This window comes from Hypomesus transpacificus, chromosome 8 (assembly GCF_021917145.1).
Source record: "Hypomesus transpacificus isolate Combined female chromosome 8, fHypTra1, whole genome shotgun sequence".
In the NCBI taxonomy this organism is placed as follows: Eukaryota; Metazoa; Chordata; class Actinopteri; order Osmeriformes; family Osmeridae; genus Hypomesus; species Hypomesus transpacificus.
In genome coordinates, this window is record NC_061067.1 from 9,082,747 (window position 1) to 9,107,988 (window position 25,242).

Consider the following 25,242-nt stretch of genomic DNA (forward strand, 5'->3'; position numbering starts at 1 on the left):
TGGCTTCCCAGCTGCATGTCGGCCACAGTGAGGGGAAGAAGAGGAGGGGTTGCTTTCAGGCCCCATTAGGCCCACATCCTCGCTCAATCTCCAGGCATGATGTCCTCCACCACCCTCAGTCATTAGGCCAGCAGCAGACACACAGCTGTCACTCCAGGGAGCTGGCAGGTGGACATGCTTCACGTCGCCTCCCGTCGGCTCAATTGAGCGACTCATGAACGAAAACCACTCTAATACTTGGAGCCCACAGAATCTAACTCCTTGCATTTTTTCTTTGTTTTTATTCCACTTGAATTGAAACCATGATGTCCCTCCCCCCACCCATTTCTGAAGCAGACAAGTCACTGGTGACATTTCTGTCCCTGAGGACGTGACGAGAGATCTGAGCTGGCAGGGCTATGTGCCCACCCCTCCCCTGCCTTCCTGACACTCCCCCTACCAGCATGCACCTGTCCCCCCAGGTGACACAGCGAGGGGAAGGGGGGAGGGGGGATGACACGCTCCCTTCTGGAGGCCCCCCGCTGGCTGGACCGTGACGCGTCGCTGGCCACAGCAGAGCAGCATCACCTCCTCCAGGCCTTACAGTGCTCAGCCATCATGGAGATGAGAGGGAGGGAGGGAAAAGGAGAGGGAGGGAAATGGAGAGGTAGATGGAAGGATGGAGACGAGAGAGGGAGCTGGAGGGAGGGAGAGACGGAGGGAGATAAAGGGAGGGAGAGGGAGGGAAAGGAGTAAAGTTGCGAGACAAAACAAAAGCAAGAAAGGTCTCACGGGGAGAAGAAACAAGGAGAGGAGAGGAGACACAACAAAGGAGAGGAGACAGTGATCAGGGGAAAACAAGAGCCAATTAAACGGAAGAGACACAATCCAAAACATGGACAAGAAGAGAGAAACAGAGGAGGGACAGTGACACAGGCAGAGAGAGCGGGACGTTGGAGATGTAGGGAGATAAGCAGTGTGAGAATGAGAGAGTGACACTGACAGAGTCCCATGCTAAGATAAACAGTCCGTGTATGGACCCCTAATGGCTTTCCACTAGTCATTTGTCACTCCATGTGAAAAGCAAACAGCAGGGAAGGCAATGGCGACTCTTTGCTCTGCCACTAACCATCGCCCAAGGATGTCTTACCAAGCAGGCCCATCTGTCTATGCAACTGCTGCATTTTCCTGGTTGAGGGAGGTACTAAAAATGTGGAGCTGTCCAGACTGCTGTGCTGCGATGGGTGAGCTGAAGAGCTTGAAGTGCCTGATAAATGTACAAATGCAGCGGGACAGTGAAATGACAGTGACATTTCATGTTAATGTAAGATGATGAGTCACATGATGAAAGCATGAGTTTGATGGCAGTGATTTTTTATTGGACAATACTAGGGACAGTCATGCATACACATAGCTGAAATTAACAGTAGCCATAACTGCATCACAAACAAAACAATACACATTTTGTGAAATAATACATCAGAATAAAAGACTAATGTAATTGTGTTTTTAATAGCATTACTGTGATGCTAAAACATCATCTTGCCACATCAACATGATTAGTGTCCACAATTTTTAAAGAAAATCTAAAGGTTTGATATTTCGAAAAACTGTTAAAAAAGGTCATTAGCGCCATCTTGTGGGCATATAAACAACCACATTTCAAGCAAAGATTTGCTAATAATAGAGAATGATCATTTAAAAAAATCTACCTAAACAAGACATCCAGAATGTCTTTGTCTAAGCAACAGCAACAATTTCTCTGTGGGATACAATCAGACATGTCAAGATATTAAACAATATTTAAAAAATAAGCACACAACTTTAACAAATGCTGAAACCGGAATGGAATGAACAGCTCTTAATTCTTGCTCCCAACTTGGTGTTGGTTGGGCGCTACAATATCTGCTACCGTTTCTGTCCTAGAACGACATCATTCACAGATGATAATCACGACCTGCACATTACTCCCTGGTGAATCTGTCTCAGACAACACCAAATCTACTGTACGTGACTCCAACTACAAACCCATCCGAGAGAAATGTCCAGAACAGTCCTGTCAAACCAACAGCAGGCTCTCTGCGGCTCCCCCTAGTGGCTGCTGTAAGGACTGCATCAACCTGGACTTCTTCACCGTGATCGGCAGGAGCGCCCCGTCGGACTTCATCTGCTCGATTTTCCTCGCCAGCCCTGCGTCCGTGTCGATGACCATGGCGCACTTCTGGGCGTAGCTCACCAGGGTCTCCTCGCGTGGCCGGAACGTTCCCACCAGTGCCACCGTGTCCTTGGCCGCCAGGTGCAGCTCGGCGATGGACGCCGTGTTGGCGATGGTGTTCCTGTCTATGCCGTAGTGCCGAAAGGCGCCGCTCATGCTCTTCTTCTTGTTAAAGGCCAAGAGCACCTGCTGGTAGCGGTGGATGACGTACTGGACACCGGTGGCTGACGGGAGGAGAGGAGGAGCAGCAGGGGAGGAGAGAGGGGAAATTCATCAACAGGAGGAGTGCGTTTGACTTTTCATGCCGGAATGACATTCGACTGCAGACTTGTTAGTCACAGTCATTACAACATAGTCCTAGTCATAGCGACACAGTCCTAGTCATAGCGACACAGTCCCCCCCAAAAATACCTCTTTTCCGGGTGTAGTCTTTAACCTTCCTCCCTTTCCTCCTCTCTTTGTGGTGTCGCCTTCTCTTGTTCTCGCTCGACACTGCCGACATCGCCGTAGAGACAGACACCTCGGAGCCGCAGTCGCTGCTGAGGGAGGAGATGGAGGAGGCCCGTTCTCTCCTCCTCGCTCTGGGCTCCGAGTACGCCTTGCTGGCCTTGGGAGCTGCACGGGGGTGCCAAGCGCACAGACGACAAAACAATAACCTCAGCAACCACTTCACACTTCACACACACACACACGTTCTTACAAAGTTGTTTATGTCTTGGGGGGGGGGGGGGGGGGGGGGGGGGTTGTTGCTCTTTCTCAAAGTGCCGAACAACACCGAGAACCCAAAAGAACACCGGCCGCTCCGCAGACTCACCCTCAGGGGCGGGCGTGAACGTGGCGAGGGAGCGCGAGCTGGTCAGGTTCTCGATCTGCGTCCTCAGGAACTTGCGGTCCTGCAGCAGGTCCTCCACCTGTCTCTCCAGGGCCGCGATGCGCTCCTGTTTACTGTCCAGCATGCACTGCAGCTTGGTGATGGTCATCACCACCCGGGGAGGAAGACCTGGAGGAGACGCAGCTACAGATGAAGACAGTAGACACGTCACTATGGTGATGGGAGTCACTGGAAGTACACGATACGATTAGATTGCATGAGGTAGGTCTGAATCACTAAGTTAATCAGTGATGAAATATGTAGGAGATACATATATCTCTGTAACTATTGAAATATACATATTCAATTAAATACATCTTATTTATTATGCTGTCCTTTGTGTAGCCAAAGACCCATCAAATAATAACAGTTAAGAGCAAGTAAGACACACTATTTATGCAAAAACAACCCCAACAAAGTTTAAATCCTTACTGGACACTGCACTGCTAGGCGTGTTGTCTTGCTCCACGTCACTTGTGGCTCCGGAGGTCATGGTCTCCCACTTGATAATGTCCAGGTCATGGTGCTCTTGTTTGGGCCAGTGCTGGGCCTGGGTGCTCGACCGGTTCTTCCGTCTCATGGTGCTAGAGTCAATCTCCACGCAGGATGAGTAGACTGGAGGATCCTGCTGCCACAATGAGGACATCTCTCTGCTCTTCCCAAGGGAAACAGACATATGGATGAGGATTTTAAACAGGAAAATTTTAAAATACAATAAATATAATGTATGTTTATTTATATATATATAGCATGCACTCACCAATTCCGTTTATGTTTACTCATTTATGTTCACCAAACAAGGCATGCAAACGTTTCGCCAGAATAAGTTAACAGTTACCAACATTACTTTATCGTTTTTATCACTTTGGTCAATGAACAACCACTATATATCACTAATAATCCTCCTCCTCATAAAACCGAACAAGAGAACCATAATTTAAGTGTGTGTGAAGAAAACTTGCAACTGGTAAAAACACGTTGGCAACGTTATAGATTGCAAGCTTTGCAGAGCTGGGATAGCCTATTTCAACCCTCTGCAATTTGCGGGCAAATGCAATGCTTATTTGCCTTATTTTAGCGGTCCATAGAATATTTCTGTTTCAAGATGGTTGCTAATGGCTGCCAACCAAGCAGTAGAAAAGGAAATTCAACTAAGAGACCCCTCCACAAGGTAGGCTAGTTTACAACGGCATGCACCACATATCGTACCTCTAATGGCGTTAACGCTGTTTTCGTTCCTTTGCAGGTGGTCAGACGGTCCGTCATAAAAACAGTTTGTCTGGAAGAATATTTCCCACTGCCGATACTATGTGCATTGTTGTTATTGCTTTGTTTTCGTTTGAATCGTTGTCCTCATGTTTCGAAGCTTGGAGCGGTCACATAGCCTACTGTAGTGTTCCGTGCGGTGACACGAAGAACTGCATTTTAAGTGAATTGGAGTGTGTTTCTCGTGAATGGTCCTAAAATGTGTTTCTTTTCCTCAGTTGAATCTAACTAAATGTTTGTTATTTTCTGTAATATGCTGTTCAAATATGATGCCATTAACAACAGTCAGCATGTGTAAATCCGCTATTGCTGCTGTCAGCCATATTTTATTATATTACTGTAACTCACGTCAAAATATCCAAAACAATGTTCCCCAAAAAATATTTTCCAAAAATATTTTTTCAGAATTAACAATTTAATCATAAATGAACTGTGCTACTCAGGGAGGGAGGGTGTTGGAGTGGGCTAGGGATGAAGTGAGGTAGGGTCTGGGGGAAGGAGGTTCAGGGGGTCCTGGAGGGGTGGGGGGTCTGGTGGATGGGGTTCAGGTTGCTATGCCGATGAGCAGCAGGCCCAGCTTCAGGAAGCAGAGCCTGAAGTACCCAACACACACACATTCAACAAGCATGTTTCTGTGGGGACAGGACTACAGTTCCCACGATATCTCTCCTCAGGCTGAAGCTGGGCTGCAGTGACTCACTTGCTGGCTTGGGCGAAGGTCATGCCTCTGAAAGGATAGGACAGGTGCTCTGTGTAGACCTTGTTGTACATGCCTTCTCTGTACAGGTTCTTACACAAGTTTCCTTTTGCTGCAGGTCACAAACCCAGAGAGCCGTTAAGTCGTGTGTGTGTATGCTGGGTGAGCTGCAGATAAATGGATCTTTTAGGGTTCAATAAAGTTGTTTGAATCTGAATATATCTACAGAGTCTTTGGCCCATGTGTGTGTGTGTGCGTGTGTGTGTGTAGCCTCCTTACCGGATTTGCCTGCAGGCTGGACAGTCCCTGGAGCCTGCAGCTCTGTGCCATGAAGCCCAGCTTCAGCTCCAGCGGACACAAGGCTGCATCGCCAGAGGTCCAGTCCCAGTCGGGAATCATCTGCACCAGGACCTGGAACACACAGGGACAGGACCACTTGACACCCTTACACACACACACACAGACCAGACTGTGTGGGGGAGGTTTTACCTTGCTGCAGGGCTTCAACATTTGGACAATCACCCTGGTTTTGGGATGAAAGATCTTGACGGTGATCACACTAGAGACGACACAGGAGAGACCATGTTGATGTGCGGAGATCTGTGTGTGTGTGTTCCCCCTGGAAGAGGAGGTCGGTGTTCACCTCCCCCGTCTCCATGGTAGAACTCCCTCACAAAGGGCTCAATGATGCTCAGGGAAAGGTGTCCACAAACCACCACATGCCTGCAACACACACACACACACAGAAAATCAGTGTGAGACACAAAAAAAGGGATGGTCTCTGAAGCGCATGAGAATATGGAGAGGGAGACTGAATAGGTCTGCCTTGTATTGACAGATGACTCACGATTTCCTAGCCTGGCTCTGCCCTCCTACGTACTTCCGCTCAATTTGGAATTTGCTTCTGTACTCGGTATGGCCATAGACATAATAAAGATATTTATCTGTACGAATACAGAGACGTAGAGGCTATCAAACAGGGCTGGATATGCAGCAACACAAGCGATTAGTTTCTCCTCTCCTTCAAGCTAGAATTGTTGACCATGGTTGCTACGTTACGAGAAACAAGAAAACACTCCATAGCTAGCGAAAATTAGCCTGACGTTGTCATACTCATAATTCTAGTCAGAATATGAGTCTGAGAACTCTCCGTTGGGCTTTGACTACGGGCTGGGGCCTGTTTCAAACGAGCCTGGAAAACAAATGCCTCTTCGCTCAATTGGATAGATCCACAACCAATCAGAGCAACAGAGTATGTGACATATATTAAGCGCCGCATAGTTGTTGTCAACAGAACTAAACTGAGTGAGAGGCAGCTAAATCTTTACTGACTAAACTGCAAGCAGACTTGAAGTATGCTTGAAGAATGAATACAAACGATTTTTGCCTGTGTTGTAAAATTAATTTAAGGGCAGGGGGAGTACTTGTTCACACGGTCAACCTTTTTGAGCGAAACAATAAAGGGCAATGCATATACGAACAAGTTCTCCGTTTAGGATTACAACTCTACAAAAGAAAAGGAGAAACCACAATGGCCACTGGGTTTTCATTGTGTCCCATCTTCTTCGCGACCATCGGGGCCAGCTGATAAATTAAACTTTTACCGAATCACGTAGGAAGGACGGCAAAAACATATTTTCCATCGACAAATGCCTTGATTGCGTCTCTCTGTTCCTCTTTCAAAATTAATGCGCTGTCGATGTCTTCTAAAACAGACTCGATGGCAGAATCATAACTTCCCAGATCTCCAGCTGTAGCCATGTTTGTTCAAAACGAATTCAACTTAAGCGCTCTTTTGTGTCGTGGGTGATTACGTTACTGTTGATCATCTGTCCATCATCGTATAAAGCCCGCCCTGGCAATTTCATTGATTCGCCCAGATTCTGGTTTTCTGTAGTTGGTCCCCAATACGAGACCCTCCAGACCCAACTTCCCGACCAAATTTTTTGGGGGGCGGGGAGAAGTTGGGCTGGCAGCCAGGCTAATCGAAAATCGCTTCTCATACATAAAGTTGAGAAAATCTCAACTCGACTCGCCTGGATCGGATCACGTCGCTACCCACAATGCACCACGCAAGCGATTCGCCTGGCCCCATTGAAAATGAATGGAAAACATTTTGTCGCTCGCATCGCTTCGCTGCAGTGGACACGCACCGTAAACGCACCGTAATGGCGGCGGAGAAAGATGTGAGTGAAGCATGGAGCGAAGCCATTCGGTCCGTTGTGGCAACACTGCCGAATATCTATAAACTAAAGCCGGAGAAATAAAAAAAATGTCTGAGTTTTGTTGGCGGCCATGATGTTGTGGCCCCCCTCCCCACGGGGTTCGGGAACAGTTGGATTTTCCAACTACGGCAGTTAGCTACTGTAGCTCTGTTAGCTACAGTAGTGGTGAAGGAATTGGCCAAGGCAAATGAGGACTCGCCTACATGGAAGTCAACGCATGCCAGGCCAGACTCTGTAGAAATAAAATGTACGAGAGTCTGGTTAGGACCAGGTTAACGATTTCCCCAAGACACTGAAGTATTCCACATTGAAGCGCTTTCTGTTTGCTATAATTTATTTCATCTGGGGAATGAAGTTGCAAATATCGCCTGTAGACGACACCCCGGATGAGACAGGAACAGACATGATGGAACAGAGAGAGTGAGATGAAGGTGGCAAGAAGGAAAGGGGGCGTACCAGGTAGATGAAGATGAACACGGAAGATTAGAAATTGACCTGACGCGGTGCAGACTATGACGTCGCCGTAGCCCACTGTGGACATGGTCACCGTTAGAAAGTACACGTAGAGGAAGTAGCGACGGCTCGAGGCGTTTAAATTTTCAAGCCAGGGGTCCCCGGAGCTCTCCACCTACAGCAGGTCAAACCAAGAGGAGGAAAACACCTTCTGATTCTAACATCACAAGCTTTTTTCTACTAAAACACCAGTCATGTTTATGATTTGGCACGTGTTACTGGAATCAAGTCCTCACCAGGTGAATAAGGCCTGCGTAAAAAAACTGGTTTCCCATAAGGACAGCTCCCAACCGACACAGCTTCACAGATGTTTTGTGGTACCACCGAAGAAGAGCCTTTAGCCAAAAATGTAGAAGGTAGATGCTGTTAAAAGCCAAGTCGATCAGCAGCAGGGTGGGAGGGAGGGTCTTACCAAGCCAGGCCCGACCGGTGAATAACGTAAAACATGCTGGTAAGAGGGTGAATACATCCAGTACTGTTTTGTCGTCCAACCACATCACCATCAGATCCTGGGCAGACAGAAACTGAAGAGACACAATGTCTTCACACGGGACACACAGGAACTAATAACACCCAGTCCTCACCAGGTGAATGAGTCCTGCATAGCAAAACGGGTTTCCCCTAAGGACAGCTTGGACAGCAAAAAAGATTAAAGATTTGTAACTTGCAAAAAAGGTTTTGTCTCCGTAGAAGAAGGCAAGATTTGTGTACTTGCAAAAAAAAGTTTTGTCACTTGCAAAAAAGATTGGTGTCTCTGTATAGGGAGGACAATAGAACGCGTCATTTTTGTATTCGTGTACTTGCAAAACAAGTTGTGTCTCCGTAGAAGAAGGCGGGAACCATGGTATCATATCCACAAATCTTTTTTGCAAGTTACAAATCTTTTTGCAAGTAAACAAATCTTGCCTTCTTCTAAGGAGAGCAAAACTATTTTTTTGCATGTACACGAATCATTTTCTACAGAGACAACTCTTTGTGCACGTTACAAATCGTTTTTGCAAGTACACATATCTTTTTTGCAGGTTACAAATCGTTTTACAGAGCTCGCTCTCCTGGCACTAATTTCACGCCATAGTGAACACTCTTAACATGAATATTTGCAAGTCACCAAATTTGGTACCAAATCTATGTATGATTCCATTGTAAACCAGAGTTATTGCATAGCTATGTTTTCCAGATTCTTGTCATTTATTGTACATGCTACCTTATATTTTCCAGTTTTCAGCTCAGCAACCTTGGTTTTGTATATTCTAAAATAGCCTTAAATCAAAATTTGGCTGCTACATTCCCACAAACGCTAGCTAGTCTGTTGCTACACATAACATGTTAGAAAGAGTTTTGGCTGGCTAAAGTTGTTGCTAATGTTGCTAATGCTCTGACGTTCTGCTTCGGATGCCATCAAGCGGGATCTCTGGTCGTAGTCAATCCTTCACTAACCAATCAGCATTCGTTAGCAAAATGCTAGCGTGTTATAGGCAACAACGACTTACCCTGTAAGAAATCGAAAGGACATAAGTACTCGTTCATTCAACTTTTGACCTGTAATCTATGTTGAACATGCAAAAACTACAATCATATCTGAGATTTATCAACGACAATCAGGCGAAAGAGACACATTTAGCCGTTAAACTCCATAGACTCCCATTCATTTTGCACTCGACCGCGATCACTCTCAGTGGAACTCTGGTGGAACTGCAACAAAATTCGGTACTATGGGGCTTAATAGGGAGTGGACAGGCTCTCCTTAAAAAGGCTCTGGTAAACACTTGTACTCATAGACATATGTCTATGCTTGTACTAGTATTGTAAGAACGAAGCAGGAAAGTGCACCTTATGTTCAACGTCCATACCAGAGCCTGTTTAAGGATTAGACATTCTCTGTCATACTTTATCTGACTTCTTCATTGAAGTCCAATGGTATTACACACAGCATACACAACAGGCTACAGCGCCCTCTGGTGGCGTTGTGATATTGTAATGAATAAACGATAGGCAATTCAACATAGACCAACAACACAACAATATTCAAATTACTTCTTTGTTTATTGAGTGAGAAGGGTGTGTGAGTGTGTCAGAATCAGAATTCGGTTTATTCGCCATGTATGTTATACAAACACAGAATTTACTGTGGAAGGGAGGTGCAAAACACTTAAAATATAGTGTGTGTGGTAGATAGGAGTTTTGCCTACTCAAACATGTTCTGAGGGGAGAAAGGAAAATCATTGGTTTACTTAATTGCTTTTTTTCTCGCAAATGTACAATAATTCCTTTGTTAATAATTTGTTACACAGAACTTTATGATATTATCACATCTACTCTTCCCAGCCTGGACAAAGGCACCACCCTCTCCCACAGAATGATCCCAGACAGCCCTCTTCGCCCCCATCACACCTCTCTCCATTCAGGAGAGGGATGTCAACAAGCTCTTAAAAAAACAAAAACCCTGCATAGCAGCTGGACCAGATGCTGTCTCTCCCTCCACACTAAGGTACTGTGAGGACCAGCTGTCTCCAGTGTTCACGGACATCTTTAACACCTCACTGGCTGAATGGTCCATGCCTGCTTTAAAACCTCCATCATCATCCCCTTTCCCAAAAAGCAGAGGATCACAGGCCTTCATGACTATAGACCAGTCGCCCTGACCTCTGAAGTGATGAAGACCTTTGAGCGCCTCGTGCTGACCCACCTCAAGGCCATCACCAACCACCTCCTCGACCCACTGCAGTTTGCCTACAGAGCCAACAGGTCTGTAGATGACGCAATGAACATGGGACTCCACTTCATCCTCCAGCACCTTAATTCCCCCGGCACCTACACCAGGATCCTGTTTGTGGATTTCAGCTCCGCATTCAACACCATCGCCCCAGCTCTCCTCCAAGGCAAGCTAACACAGCTGAGCGTGCCTGAGCCCACCTGCAGGTGGATCACTGACTTCCTGTCAGACAGGAAGCAGCGTGAGGCTGGGCAAGCTTGTCTCGGAGCCCCGGACCATCAGCACCGTCCATTCTTCAGTATTTAGCTCTACTGTACTGTGCTTTAGCTTGAAGGCCATCAGGAACAGGTCCAACACCATGTTGCCTTCTTAACCTCTCACAACACAAATCAATGCTGCAGATCTTTTGAACCTCTGATAACTTTCTTACTACCTGAGCAAGAGGAAATTCGGGCTTTCTAACATTACCTCTTCAGTTTGTGAAGGTAATTTTCAAATGGAAATGCCAGGATAGTGTCCAAACAACCATGCACATTTGCATCTGCAGACAAGTGGACCAAGAGTGTTATCAACTCAAATCAAAACAACAGTACATTTTTGGACTGATAGTGGCAGCAAGTTGCTGCTTGATGTTTATGAAGTGTGTTGTGTTTATGAAAACTTTTTAAGCACCTAATTATTTAATATTTTAGCAGCGGGACTCGGCAGTTCTCCATTGAATTGAATGACATCCTCGTAAAATGGAAAATTGCCATTACAACGAAAGTGCAAAAAGATGAAATAGTGGGCGAGGTGGAATAAGTTAACTATTTCCTTGTGTCAGTGCATATGGACTCACAACTTTAAAATATGAGGGAAGAAAAAGACAGAAACAATGCATAGGTCTACGTGGGGCAATTCATATCTTTATTTTTATCTATTTTGTTTTTGTACAGGGATATTCTTTGGCTACACTGAGGTAAATAAATGGTCCCTGTTTCAGACCATAGCAGGTCTGCGTAGGCTGGTCCATATGCCACCAATCCTGTATTCACTTCAGCAGCCCTATTAAAAAACAGTTAACTCAAGTTGTTTAGTTGAGATACAATATTTGGGACTGGAAGAGGCTATCCAATATGTTAACAACAAAGCTGCCATAACAGGGACACACTTGACTGTTGTTCATGTCATAAATACAGAATCAGATTATGCTTTTCTACAGTTTTTCCGTAAATACGTAAAATATCAAGTGTTGCATTTAATAGGTAACACTGCAGTGCACTAAATAGGGTTAAAACGTTTTACAGTCTTTCGTTAGTTCAGAAATACAAAAATACTTGACTTGAGGAATGTTCACTGTGTAGATGTATCAAGGCAGACTCCCTAATGAGGAAAAGGAAGTAACACAGCCTCATTTAGTCAATTCATAGTTTCCGATTACTATAACATAAACGTTTGACAGACAATATAGTTATAATGTTAAAAACTATTATAGGCTTTTTTTGTTATGTTTCCGGAGTGTGATTATTTCTCAAATCTTTCTGTGCAACGTAACATTCCTTTCCTCGTCTTCTATATCCCATAACTTCCATTCATGAAGACACTTTCGAAATATCCTTCATTAAATAATAGCTCCAATACAGTTTGCATATATTATCAAGGGCATTAAAATCCTGGGAGTTTAACTCAGGGGGGGAGAAGGACTGTAAAGGGTAAAGATACTGACCCTTGGATATTTCAAATCTATGTCATTTCTAACTGATGTAGAAAAATGTCTGCTTCAGATTGATACAGTGAAGTCCTGTGACTGGTCTTTACAAATGCCCTTTGTTTGCAGGTGGTTGTGCTGCCAAACTCTGAACCACCTGATTCCACTAAGCAGTGATTGAGTATATTTGACTCCAGCACAGAATTTCTTTGAAATTTGAGACCTGATTTCAGCTGTATCTATTTCAACACAGGATCAATGGATCAGGGCCATGGTACCATCACCAACACCATGTTTGCAAACATGACCATATTCCTGGATTAAATCAATAAAAAAACATTGATTGGCTTGACCAACAACTGCCCAGGTTAAATAGGCAAAACTGTTACATTGAGTCATAACCTTTGAACATACAGTTAATATGAAAATGCAGCCGTGCATGTTGAAAATGACACGCTGTGTTGTGGTTACAAATATTTAGTAAATCAGGAGGTGAGAGATGTTGTGTCTCTCTTCCCCACCCCTGCTCCAGCAAAGACTCGCACTAGTCTGGGGACAGTAGGACCCATTGTAAGTTATGTTAGTTAGAAAGCAACAGGGCCTTGGTCCAGTTGGGGCTCTGCTTTTTCTGCATCCTCTCTCTCCGCCCCCCCCCCCCTTCTCTCTCACCCCCCCCCCCCCCCCCCTTCTCTCTCTCCCCCTCCCTCAATGGCAGATTGCCAGGAGGAGACGTTTGAAGTCCCCACCACATTCTGAGCTCAAGGCATCCTTCAGGGAGACGTCATACTTCTCCAAGTACATGTCTTTAATGGTCTCCAGATCAATCTGGAAAACACAAAAGACAGCATGCATTATCATTCGACAATCGCCATGGTTTCTAATCCAAACCGCGCGAAGGCAAAACATATGCTGTACAATGTAAATACATGGGTCTAGGGGATACTGGATGTTTTTGTGATGGTGTGCTTTCCCCCCTTGCACGGTGGACAGATTCCACCAGCGCTCTGAGACTGTTTACCTCTGAGCGGCACACAATGATGCGGATGAGGGTGTCCTCGTCCGTGCCCGCCCCCTTCATAGCCTTGTTCAGGCGCCGGGCGAAGTACAGCTGGGGGTTTTTGGCCACCCTCACTGGAGAGAGAAAATTTGAATTTCAGCCAAAACAGAAAAGATCCAACTTTGATTGCCGGCCCTGAGGACCAGTGGAGAGGTCCCACTGCTCAACAACTGTTGAAAAGACACTTGTTCATAGTCACATCCTCGACTCCCATACATCCTTTTTTGTCTTCACCCCTCACACACACAGTCACATGACACGTGTCTCACACACACACACACCCAGGGCGATGTAGCAGTCCTTCAGCGTTCCAGAGGTCTCAGTCTCCAGTGCGTCCAGGATCTCGGTTCCAGAAAGCTGACAGAGGGGAATGAATGCACATGAACCTCTATCTTTATCACTTTAAAACGGAAAACAAAGTAGAGGTGCTTGCTAAAAGGATAATATGAACTGACTGCTCTTTAAAAATACACAAGCTATTTTACTATAACAGCGTAAATGACTATTTTAGCCAGGTGAGATCTTGAAGAGGTGACCTCACCTGCTCATAGATCTTGAAAGTGGCCTGAAGCTGTAGGTAGTTCCTATTGGCCAGGATGAAGCTCAAGGTCGACTCATCCGTTCCAAAGCGACCCTCCCCAGCCTGGATCAGAAGTATGGCATGGTTGAAGATAAACAGTTTAGGTTTGCATGGAAAATATCAAACTTTCACAACGTTTTAAACCGACCCATACCTCAAACAGTGCAACAGCATCTTGTTCGGCCAGACCTTCGTCCACAATCTCACTCTCGTCTCTGGTGCCCTGCAAGAGAGAAAGTTTGTACGTGACTTTTGTGGTTAGATGAGATGCAGTCTCTTGGTCTGGCTTGTGCAATTGTATCCGGGCTCCATTTTACTAATGAAAGGAGCTGGGTCTGGAATCAAGCCAGAGTTGGTGTGTGTCTCTGTGTGAGTGTGTGCGTGTGTATCTAGGGTAAGAGTGAGGCCAGGCAGTGACCTGGATTTCAGTCCAAAGACGGCATGGGGAATTCAGTTACAGTACATGGCAGGAATCCATGTTGAGGAGCATTTCTCAAACCCAGGTGCGTAAACTGTTAATCCAAAGAGCGGGGGCTTCCACTATAGCTCACACTATATTATTTATTTGTCCGATAAACTTGCTTAAAAAATGCTTTTGTTGCTTTAAAAAAAAGGTTTTCGTTGCTTACGTTTACTAGTAAAGGTCTAAAAGGAGAAGCTAGTACTAAGCCATGGCTGACTTAAACCAAAAGGAGAACCCTGTAATTATTCTTGGTCAGTTCAAAATAAAAATCTACTCAGAAGCTAACTCTACCAAAAAAAGTGCAAAGATACATCGACATTCTCAGAAGGGTAAGGTCATATACCTTTTAAAAAAGAGAAGCGTGGACTGAGAGTAAAAGCATCACAAGGCTACTCACTTGCAAAAGAGCAGTGAGCAGGTTTCTCACGTCTCCACTAGTATCTCCTTCGATGTCTGACTCCAGGTCTCTATCATGCACTACAAACAGAGACAAGCATGACATGACGACACACCTTGGATTCAGACTACATTGCATGTTTGTCCTGGGGACTTGGTGGAGCACAAACAGGGTGAAAAAGATTAGGGGAAGAAACCCTTAAATAATTAGATGTTTTGTAATTCCAATCCAAAATCAAATATAAAGCAACCATGTGCGGGAAACCACAACAGGATGGGCAAACTTTGGTTCAGATAAAGAGTGTGGAGGTATAGCATATCTCTGGTTACTGGAGGTCAAGGAAACTGTGTCTCCCAGCTCCAAACTGGAAAACAGAATTTTCTCCTGTGTTCTTTATGAGGAAATACTTGAAGCGTGTGAAACAGCTTGACGAAAAGTGATATTAGTGCTTACCCTGAAAATAGCACTCCTTGTACATAGCAAGTTCCTAAATGAAAAGAAAAAAAGAACAATAAACCAGAAGTTGACCATTACAACACTTTGTAAACAAAAATACATTATTAATGGATCTTGGAGGCCACTGTGGGAGAAATTGAAAGATTTATTATTTGTCTATATTAGTCACAATCTGTAGAACAAGTGGTTCTTTATGAGAAAGAGCTAGAGAGGGGTCTTCCATGTCTTGGATCTATTAATCATTTGTGACTGGTGTTTCTCTCTCTCTCACCGCTCAGCTGACTAAGACTAACCAAGACTGAAGTCTGCCATTGGTAGATACAGACCTTTTTTTTATCCACACGACAAATGTCAGTAGTGATGCTATAGTGTCTCCTTGACAGGGATGTACGTAGGTTTGTTTTCAAATGTGGGTGGGACAGCTTTTTTCATGACTGAGGATGTGGTCGTTAGGTATAAAACAAAGCCTTGCACCTTGCTCTTCTTCTGTGTGTGTGTGTGTGTGTGTATGAGTTTCAACGCAGGTTGAAACTCACATCATTGGTGGAGGTACAGAGGATCTCCACCAGCACGTCCTCGTCGGTGCCCGCTCCCTTCATGGCCTTCCTCAGCTCCTTCACTGCAAAGATGTGTGGAGGGTCCAGCATGGCGATGACGGCATTCTCAAAGCTCCCCGTCAGCTCGCTTTTAAGCACGTCAACCAACTCCTGAGAGAGAGAGTGAGAGAGACGGCGAGAGAGAGCGACAGAGACAGACAGAGAACTGATTATGGGTGTTACTGCATGAAATGACCAGATTGTTTACAGCTACACCTGGGCACAGGAGGTCACATTTTGATAGCTGTCGTCAGAATATGTGACCTCCCTGTTACATGGCTACAAATGTGTGACACACTAACCACACCATCTCAGGTGACTAATCTGTCCTTGCCATGTATAACCTGAAGACTATCACTCATCTGGTTAAATCAACAAAACACTTTTGATAGGTTATGGTAACAGATTTTAAAAACTCACATCGTCATATTTGTCAAAATAGGCTTGTTTAATCTCCACACGCTGGGCTGCACTGCGGTTAGCCAGGATCTCAATGATAGCTTTCTCATCAGTTCCTAAACAAACAGAACACATTACACAAAACACAGTTCATCCTAACCAATAATTCTGTGTAACCATTTATCAAGTATGTTCAATTTCTTAGTAACTACAACTCGAGGGCATCAACTGGCCTATGGTAATATTTGACCACAGGCATCTTTGGAATGCCGTGAAAATCCATTTACTATAAATCTGTAACTCACCGAATCCTTTGCACGCTTTGCGGATTGCCTTTATATCATCGACAACATCAAACTCCTCGTATGGCACGATTGTGGGCTGAATCAAAATAAAATAAATGTTATGACAGTGTATGAAATGTGAACAAGGCCAACGTAATAGGAGTCAAGAGCATATTTAAGTTAAATTGATCAGATATTGTGCAGTTGGTTGATTGTCTATTTATACCACTACACTAGCTTTTTTGAATCTAGGGGTGGGGGAGGCCTGTGTATGAACTTCAATAAGCAGAAACTGGAATTCGGCCGCAGCTGTCTTACCTAAACAAACAGAGGGGGGCACAGGAAGGGTTCTGCTGAAATCAGACTTTGAGCCCCCACCCATCCGAATACTACCCGTCCCCTTTGATTCACTCATTCATTGTTTACGTCTATCTAACGGGATTATGACGAATTCCGCAGAGGAGTGGCTGCTTCCTCTGCGTTTCCCAGACACCCTTGTCACATGCAATGGTGCTGGCATTTAAAGGGATAATGTACCTTTCAGAATCACAAAACACTACATAAACAAACAATGGAATGAAACAGTAGTTTCAAACAAACACTGCAGATAAAATAACTCCGTAGTGGATGAAATTATTACGAATAGAATAACGATATCACTTCGAAGTTCAGTCATTGTGAATTTAATTCTCAAATCAGAACAAGTCAAAAGTAGGCAAGACCATCGAAACATTTATATTGAGTTAAACTGTTCCATTTAACTAGTCTAAATAGGCTAGTTTAATGTCCTTCAAACACGTCTTGTTGGTTCAATGGATCAAGCCGCATTCACATCCCCAACCATAAAATCGTAACAAAACGCCGCAAGACTACGCTTATAGTGCGTAAAAACATTGAGCATTTTACTCACTTGACAGTTGCCCATATTTTAAATGTTCGTTGCGCTGTCTTCAGTTTGCTGATCACGCCAGAAGTCGTAGGTTGCTTTTTCAGCTTAGTTTGCAAGGGCCCTGGTGATGAACTGATCTACCGAACTCTGACGTCAGTGTGCAGCTAACGGAATTGAGAGGGTAACTGGGTTGGGTTAACCATTTACATATGCTTCATGTGAGAAGTCGGGATAGTGAACATTTCATTGGACAACGGGTTTTAACATATGGAAAAGATGTGTTCGTGGTGCAGATCTAGAAAACAATATGCCCAAAATATAATATATGTAAGCTTTTGTGCCCTGTCCTTTTCCCTAAAAAAGTATTTAATCCATCTCTATTTGCAACAAGACCATTTTAGACTATACCCTGCTTGGCTACTGAGCAATTTACACTAAAGTCCAACTAAAACATCTGAATCACAAAATATATTACTTAATAGTTGACAACCATCCATGGTCATTGTAATAACATCACGTAATGCTTGCTAGAACTTGGTTGGAACTTCATAGTCAACTTCCTACAAGCCTGCTGAAATGACACAATCAGTTTGGGGTCCATATAGCATTGATAAAGATATTATTCTTTGCAGATTACACAGGAGATTGGCAGAGGTAATCACTTACCCTGGCAGCCTACACTTGTATAACAGCTCTTTCACCGGTCTTTATAATTGTCCCTGTGATAATTACCCACCCACTGAAGGAGAAGAATGCAGTTGCCTACTCAAATGAAACCCACATGGCCTGTTAAACCTCACAGACATGTAACAGTCTCAATTAATATAACCTCACGCCACGAGTCCATGCAATTAGAGAATGACTCACACTTCTCCTGTCAGCCGGTTGAACATAAACTCACAGGCTACCTGAAAGAACTTTGTGATAAACACTCCTGAAACTGTTTTTAAACCGTCATCATTTAAATGAGTGTGTGCAACCCTGTATGCTCATGATTTTTGTGTCCGAGCCAAACTAACTTTGGTAAATTACAAAAGGTACCATAGCTGTTTTTCATTCATTTACATTTAGTCATTTAGCAGACGCTCTTATCCAGAGCGACTTACAGTAAGTACAGGGACATTCCCCCAGAGGCAAGTAGGGTGAAGTGCCTTGCCAAAGGACACAACGTCATCTAGCACGGCCAGGAATCAAACCAGCAACCTTCTGATTGGTAGCCCAATTCCCTAACTCCCATCTGACCCCCAGCCAAAACACTACTTGAGCAAAAGTCAGACACGAACGGTACTTGGCCCACTGCACAACAATAGTTTAATGACATCAGCAGTCTGGTCTTCTGGTCTGGGCTGAAGTGGGACGGGGGAGGATGGCGTTCACTTCACACCCACACGAAAGGGGGTCCCAGAGAAGCCTGTGCTGCGAAGCTGGGGATGGAACAAAGAGAGCATTCAGACGACCAGATGAGAAAATAGGATCTACATTCACCTCCAAGGACCAGGATCCACACTCTTGTCAGGACCTCAAACGAGGCTTTCACGGACTAGAGGCGTCCCCTGGTGTTCCCATAGCATCCCCTGGTGTTAGCATAGCCTGCCCTGAGTGTTACGTTTCAGCTGTTGACCATCATACAGGGGAAATGGTACTTCATACATTATATACACTTTACTTCGTGTAAAGTAGCTTGCTTTTTTCTTTTCCTGCAGATGCTTTTCTCCAAAGTCACATACTACAGTGTAGTACACAAGATAATCAAGTGTACAGTTTTCTGCTGTGATTTCTATATGCAGTCTTTGTATGTTGCTTTGGATAAAACCGTCTGCTGAAACCTGCTGTGGAGTCTACCTGCTCCTGGGGTATGATCCCTGTGGAACTGAACCTGGTCCTTCTCACAGACTTAAGCTGGTAGTTTGGGGCTCCACTCCCTGGCTTCCCCCAGATACACAACTGCATGGTCTTATTGTGCTGGGAGAACAAGCGCAACAAGAGGAAGAATTCCACAGCTTCAAATCACAAGATGAACTGTTACAATGGAAACGTGTGACTTAAGGGCGGGTAGTTGTGAATTGCTCGTGTTAGATACCGGCTCTAACCAAACCATCTAACCATCTCTTTCGTTTTTCAGGCATGACTCACCTCACGGTTGGCCAAAGCAGTTTTCTTTCTCTCTCTCTGCCGGTCCTGTCTTTTCTCCTCCACCTGCTGGCACAGATCCTTGTAGTAGCATCTCTTTCTCTCCTGAATAACACAAGGAGAGACCTGCTGTACAACTTACACTGTATCATAGTGTTACTCCAAATACTTTTGGGTGTCTGTGATTGTGATGAGCTGTCTAAAATGAGACACATGCCTCCATGATGATGTTCGAGGTCTTCCTGACGACAGATGGCATATTAATTGCAGCTTCCTTAGAAGGGGAGGATGAGGCGTTCCCCTGGGATGATATATTGATTAGTAACTTTAGAGCTTTCCTCTGGGATTTCATAGAAAAGAGTTTGCATGTTGCATCTGTCAAACGTGGATAAACACTGCCATCTAGTGTTCACAGTAATTTAGACAATTTCGATATAACAATTTATCAAATGTTTCAGTTTTTGTTTTTGACTAAATATGTAATTGTCTTCACCAGCTTGTTAACGGAACAACCCTGTTTCAATGAAGGTATGCCTTAGTTGCAGATTCATTCAATGAAGGTACCTTAGTGCTTGTGAATGAAGGAGTAGAAGACAAGGTGCTGTTGCTCCTTTCACGGCTGGGTATACGGTCTCTAAGCCTCATCCACGGACTACCATCTAGAATGTAGGATAAAGACATATGTAGACTATCCAGGCTGTCAAATGTCAAATTGTTGTCTTTCTTGAATTGTCTGTTCTTATCATGCTAGGAGTGTGTGATCTTTACCTTTAGTCTTTCTGATGTCTGTGGTCCGGAAAAGTTCCTTTGTCTGAGAGAGCAAAAGCCAACACAAAACATCTGCTTAACGCGTGTGTGCATATGCTGGTGTGTGCTTTAATGTCTGTCGTGCTACTCACATTGATTGTCCTTGATGTGGGTACATTGGACGCATGCCACTCCGGAAGACACGGTCTGAAAAACTGGCTTTGATTGGAGCCACACCTCACTGAAAATATATCCCGTTTATCAAATATAAAGACCCCAACTTGTTCACATCCAAACAGATAATTGTTCTTAATTGGAAGGCCTATATGACCACATAAATGAAGTATTGACATGAACATGAAAATGATTACAACGTGAAACAAAGCCCGTCGATATCCTGAGTTTTTTAATCCGTCCTGTGACTTTCCATTTCCTGTTCCCTAATCACTGACTCACCGGGAGGCTTTCCTATCGCATCAGTGACTGTGTAATCTAACACATGCTTGGTTTTCCTGTACAGTTTGTCCCTCAGGCTTTCCGTAGGGGAGGACACAGGGGGGGGCTCTGATTGTCTGCCGAGCCCCTGCACTGGCAAACCTAGGAAGTAAATATCATCATGAAACATTGCAGGTGGAATTACAAGGGGGAAAATTCCAGCTTTTAAACAGCATCACTTATCTCCATTTCATCAAGAGGCATTCAGTTTATCATTCTTTTTAGGGGGGGTGAGAGAACGATATTTAATCAGCGTGACACTGTGCATGATAACTGAGTCAGCCCTCATGATGCTGATTGAATAACACAAGTCCCATGCCACCATCAATCATCATCATCATCTTATTGCATCATCACATCATTTTGATGAATGGTGACGAACCATGGCAGGGTGTTACATTTCTGAATTAGCGTAAATATCTAATAATAAAGGCTAAATGATCTCACTTTTAAGGAAAGCTGCTTCATATCCATTGCACAGTGGGCTGGAAGGCCACTGAAACCACACAGAGAAAGGGTGTCATCATCACCCATGTTATATAAAGCTTATAACAGGTACGTAAAATAGACCTCGTAAAAAGCTGATGAGACGTCAATGAATGTCATCATTCACAGCAAATAACATTGTGCTTGAGGTCACCACCACGACCCACGCTCATAGTCTGGCCTTGAGTCAATCCCGGCAATGCGCCGTGACTCACCAGTCTCCACGCGCCGTCTTTCATTCCAGTCGTTCGTCTTTCAGCCACGCACATCCCTGACGAAAGAAACGGTTGTGCTTTTTAAAAAATACACCATTTGACTGTCGTCGTGACTATTCAGACGGCGTGCGCTGTGGAGTACGCACACCCATGACAACTGTTTTACAAGGGCAGTTCTATTGTCGGGCACATACTGTGAGCGTTTCCCTGTGTTTCCTTCTCCGCCACTGTTTCACAGTTCTGTTATGAAAACAAAGAGTTATTTGATCAAAGTTGCACAATATTCTTCAGTAGTGACATAAACAGATGATTCTGTTCTGTATGTTCATATGTTCTGTACAGTTTAATGCTTGGATCTTGGTCGTATTGTTGTGCACTTACCAGGGACCAAGTCGACTCCTCCCTGGCAGGAGAGTCTGTGAATGTGGAAACTAGATCAGAAAGCCAGTTCATACAGGGAGAAAAGCATGATAGTACTACCACCTACTTAAAGTAATAAACCGGTGAGGTGTCCATGCAGTGTGGTTTTCCGGGTCGTCTCTGCCCTCTGATCTTGGCGTGTATACCTCCTCATCCTCCTCGGTCACGGTACTAAAACAGTCATGTTGGGTCACTCAACTGGTAGATTACAATGATGTAGTGTTGTTTTTCTGTTGGAGGTGACCGTCACCCACCTGTGCAGATAGTCTCTTCCTCGACAGCGGTCGGTGGTGCGTCGGCTGCTGGACAGACTGGATCTTCGTGTGATCACATTCATACCCTCTTCTCTCTCCTTGGGACAGTACTCCTCCACAACCTTTTTGACCTCCATACTTTGCCGGCGCTATGATGATCCAATCCACAGGGCACAATATGTATTTTTTTACACAATGATTTTCTGAAAGTCTAAATACCCTTCCCAAAAACACACTGCTTTAACCACTAGGGCAGATAATCATGGTTAAGGTTAGAAGGCTGACTTACCAATGCTGACGCAGGTGGGCTCGGGATTTCCCCAGGCATTAGTGGCAACTCAACCACACGACTCTTAATGTTTGATCCCTCAACTGCGGAGTTTAAACACTACTTGTTTGTGGATGAGAAAAATAAGAAATTCTCAACAGCTCACCCAAATCTAGCAGAGGGGAGAGAAGATCAGAGAGGGGACGGGGAAGCAGGCGCAGAGACAAAGAGCAAGCAAGGATATCACTATTGACGCGCTTTGAACCAAAATTAGTCAATATTGTTTTCTATAAGGCTACGTCATAATTGTCAGAGGTTAGGACAATTATGACAATACGCGTGCCTGTTGAACTTAATAGAAGAGCTTTTCACCTTCTTGTTCAGATGGCGGTTTAAGCACGGAAATACACGAATCAATACTTTTTTCGCAGCTGCACAGACCTATGCCAACCTCATGGTTGCAATTTTGGCTCATATGGAAGTGAGAATGTTACTTGGAAAATAACCATACTCGGTGGATTGTTATTGTGGAGTGTTACCGGAAGTAATACAATCAACACAGATTTTTATGGGGATTGAGGCCATTTTCAAAAAAGTTTTTAAAAATAAGGTATTTTCCGCGCTATAAATATACAAGAAGCCTAAGGTGGCGATACCCACAACTGTGCAAAGCGGTGGATATTTTTTGCAGTAGGAAATATAACCATCAGACAGTGCCATTTGTGTCCACGAGGAGACACTGCGCAACCGATGGTTCCATAAATGGTTTTTGATCAAGCAACACGCACCTAAGGTAAACACCAAAAGCATCATTTGCACAGCATTTCACTACGAGTCACAATTTGCACTCACAATTTGCAGTTTTTAACCACGCTCTTCCAGTTTGGCGTCTGTTTTCAGAAATATTGAACGTTTGGCTTGACCATGCCATTGATACAACAGCTTCCGAAGACAAAAGCTACGCGTAGCCTACTGTACAAGACTGCAGTACTTAGACACTTACGATTGATGTGGATAGAAACGGGGTGTTCTTTCTTCTGTATTCTGACAGGTCCACGCACACACAGTGGAGTTTCTCTTCAAGAGGTTGCAGAGGCCTCTTTTAATTGGGACAAAAGGTGTCACTGAGGCCCCTAGTTAATCATAGCTAAGAGTAGAAAGACAACCAGGGGAGATCATTTGGGAAACAGCCTTCAGCCAATGAGGAATGTATTGTAAGAGTATTCTCGTTGACCTGATGATATCCATGACCTCACAATTTCTATTCAGAAACTAATTTGTGAGTTTATTTGAACCTAATTGGATACCTAAATCTTCAAATTGGCAATTCAAATTGTAACTTATTTCGTATATAATTTATGGACAAACAGTAGTTGTAGAATACCAGTATCTGCAGTTGTGAAATATAATGATTATTAGCTCTATACCTTTAGCTCTATGACCTCCATTTCATGCTTTAATTTTATTCAGCATGGTATTAAAATATGTTTACATAAGAGTGCAGTTCAATAAAACCCATTGTTTGGGCACTTACTGTACAATTGCAAATGTGTCATTGAATGCAGTTTGAATGTGGCACACTGCACCTGTTTTCTCTTGAGAATGCAGCATGTTTAGTAGTCTGAATAAGCAAGTTCTTACAGTAGCACCAACGAATAGAAATAGAAATGATATCATAGGCTACATGTTCATCCAAGTGTGGCTTATTACAATACCTGGCTCTCAGCTGGGGGACTGTCAAACTGTGTAATTTCTATGAAACCATACATAATGAGTCCTCCTGTAAAGGTGTTTTCAATGAAACTATGAATAATCATTCAAGCATTATACGCATCTACTTTGTTTGTTACCTCAAAATATTAATGAATGTGAATCCTTTTTTCCCTCTGTGAGACTTACTGGACCTGAGTGCCTAGTCTATTAAAATGATTTCAAAGTATTTCTTCATAAACTTGACTGAAAAATGTACAACACTGATGCCTTATGATTCACTATTGTGATACAATTTCCTATGAGCTTCACAGTTCCAAGCCATCAGCAGTGTTGGATCCACACATCCATCGAGCACATCACTAAAGGAACTGACGTGTGTACAGTGGGGTCCTTTCAAAATGAGTTTGACCTACCGCACCAAACCATGCAGTCACCGTGAACGTCACCAGATGACTATGCTGTTTCCTGACACAAGCCAGTAAATGCAACACGTGTACCAACAGGTTGATGTGACACTTACCACACACATCCATTTACAGCCGTTTCTTTCATTTAACAACCTGAGGAAACCTTGACAGGGATATATAATAGGGAGATAGATGACACATCCATTACCCGGGCAAAGGCGGTTGCGTCTCTTGGTTGCCGTGGTTGGTCGTCAGCCAGAGCCCGAGGAGGCGATGGCGGGGGTGCTGAACGAGGACGCTTGGTGAGTCATGGCTGTACCCCTATACACACCCACACCGCCACCCCTCCCAACCTCACACACACCCCCCCCAGGGCCCCATCTCACGAACGCACTCCCCACCTCCCTAACCTTACTTACACACACACAGCACTGGGACCCTCTAATGATAATACTAAGGGGTCTGAACATGCTGTCCAGACCCGAGTTGGCTTTTGTGGAAGATGGGCAGTCTTTGAGTAGTCTTTGTGGGTGGCTACCCACTGGCTTTGCTGGCAGGAGCAAATGCTGTGATTTTCCTTGGTGATGATCACACAACTAGGAGACGTGAAAGTCCCGGACGTTATGTGGGAACTCGAAAGAGATTCATATTGAAATCAAAGTTATATAATACAGTCCAGAGTGTATGTCGGTTGGTTGAGTGAATTTAAACTAGACCATGCTGTGTGTGTGTGTGTATGTGTGTGTGTGTGTGTGTGTGTAACACCTCCCTGCCAGGTGGCACCCACACACTGAGACTGTGGTCATGACTCATAATCCAG

At 44.3% G+C, this 25,242-nt stretch overlaps 3 protein-coding genes across 18 annotated transcripts; all 3 read right to left on the reverse strand.

Annotated features, from left to right (window-relative positions):
- Positions 1-1,932: 1,932 nt before the first annotated feature.
- LOC124470258 (coiled-coil domain-containing protein 106-like) lies at positions 1,933-9,163 on the reverse strand. Of its 13 annotated transcripts, none has more exons than XM_047024046.1 (9): positions 8,971-9,163; positions 8,003-8,290; positions 7,749-7,881; positions 5,308-5,751; positions 5,032-5,058; positions 3,498-3,720; positions 3,009-3,209; positions 2,606-2,809; positions 1,933-2,418 (listed from the first exon to the last, which is right to left on the reverse strand). In XM_047024046.1, the coding sequence occupies exons 4-9, from the start codon at positions 5,536-5,538 to the stop codon at positions 2,039-2,041; spliced, it is 1,266 nt and encodes a 421-aa protein (XP_046880002.1). In that variant the 5' UTR covers positions 5,539-5,751; positions 7,749-7,881; positions 8,003-8,290; positions 8,971-9,163; the 3' UTR covers positions 1,933-2,038. The 13 variants fall into 13 exon arrangements, with proteins under 13 accessions (XP_046880002.1, XP_046880004.1, XP_046880009.1 ...); XM_047024048.1 differs by having other exon boundaries at positions 8,003-8,101; positions 8,179-9,163; XM_047024053.1 differs by having other exon boundaries at positions 5,308-5,439; positions 5,551-5,751; positions 8,003-9,163.
- Positions 9,164-11,364: 2,201 nt separating this feature from the next.
- anxa13 (annexin A13) lies at positions 11,365-17,455 on the reverse strand. 2 transcript variants are annotated; one of them, XM_047024067.1, is made up of 11 exons: positions 17,309-17,455; positions 16,420-16,495; positions 16,136-16,230; positions 15,656-15,823; positions 15,117-15,150; positions 14,664-14,743; positions 13,958-14,026; positions 13,765-13,866; positions 13,505-13,580; positions 13,185-13,297; positions 11,365-12,991 (listed from the first exon to the last, which is right to left on the reverse strand). In XM_047024067.1, the coding sequence occupies exons 1-11, from the start codon at positions 17,321-17,323 to the stop codon at positions 12,872-12,874; spliced, it is 948 nt and encodes a 315-aa protein (XP_046880023.1). In that variant the 5' UTR covers positions 17,324-17,455; the 3' UTR covers positions 11,365-12,871. The 2 variants fall into 2 exon arrangements, with proteins under 2 accessions (XP_046880023.1, XP_046880022.1); XM_047024066.1 differs by having other exon boundaries at positions 15,656-15,826.
- Positions 17,456-18,477: 1,022 nt separating this feature from the next.
- On the reverse strand, positions 18,478-23,069 carry LOC124470184. Of its 3 annotated transcripts, none has more exons than XR_006956386.1 (13): positions 22,324-23,069; positions 22,035-22,183; positions 21,848-21,951; positions 21,742-21,776; positions 21,555-21,600; positions 21,361-21,416; positions 21,107-21,155; positions 20,621-20,761; positions 20,317-20,405; positions 20,186-20,228; positions 19,982-20,076; positions 19,421-19,718; positions 18,478-18,711 (listed from the first exon to the last, which is right to left on the reverse strand). XR_006956386.1 is itself a non-coding variant. In XM_047023950.1 (13 exons), the coding sequence occupies exons 2-13, from the start codon at positions 22,360-22,362 to the stop codon at positions 19,617-19,619; spliced, it is 948 nt and encodes a 315-aa protein (XP_046879906.1). In that variant the 5' UTR covers positions 22,363-22,474; positions 22,675-23,069; the 3' UTR covers positions 18,478-19,616. The 3 variants fall into 3 exon arrangements, 1 of the variants encoding a protein (XP_046879906.1); XR_006956385.1 differs by having other exon boundaries at positions 18,478-19,249; XM_047023950.1 differs by having other exon boundaries at positions 18,478-19,718; positions 22,324-22,474; positions 22,675-23,069.
- Positions 23,070-25,242: the final 2,173 nt, after the last annotated feature.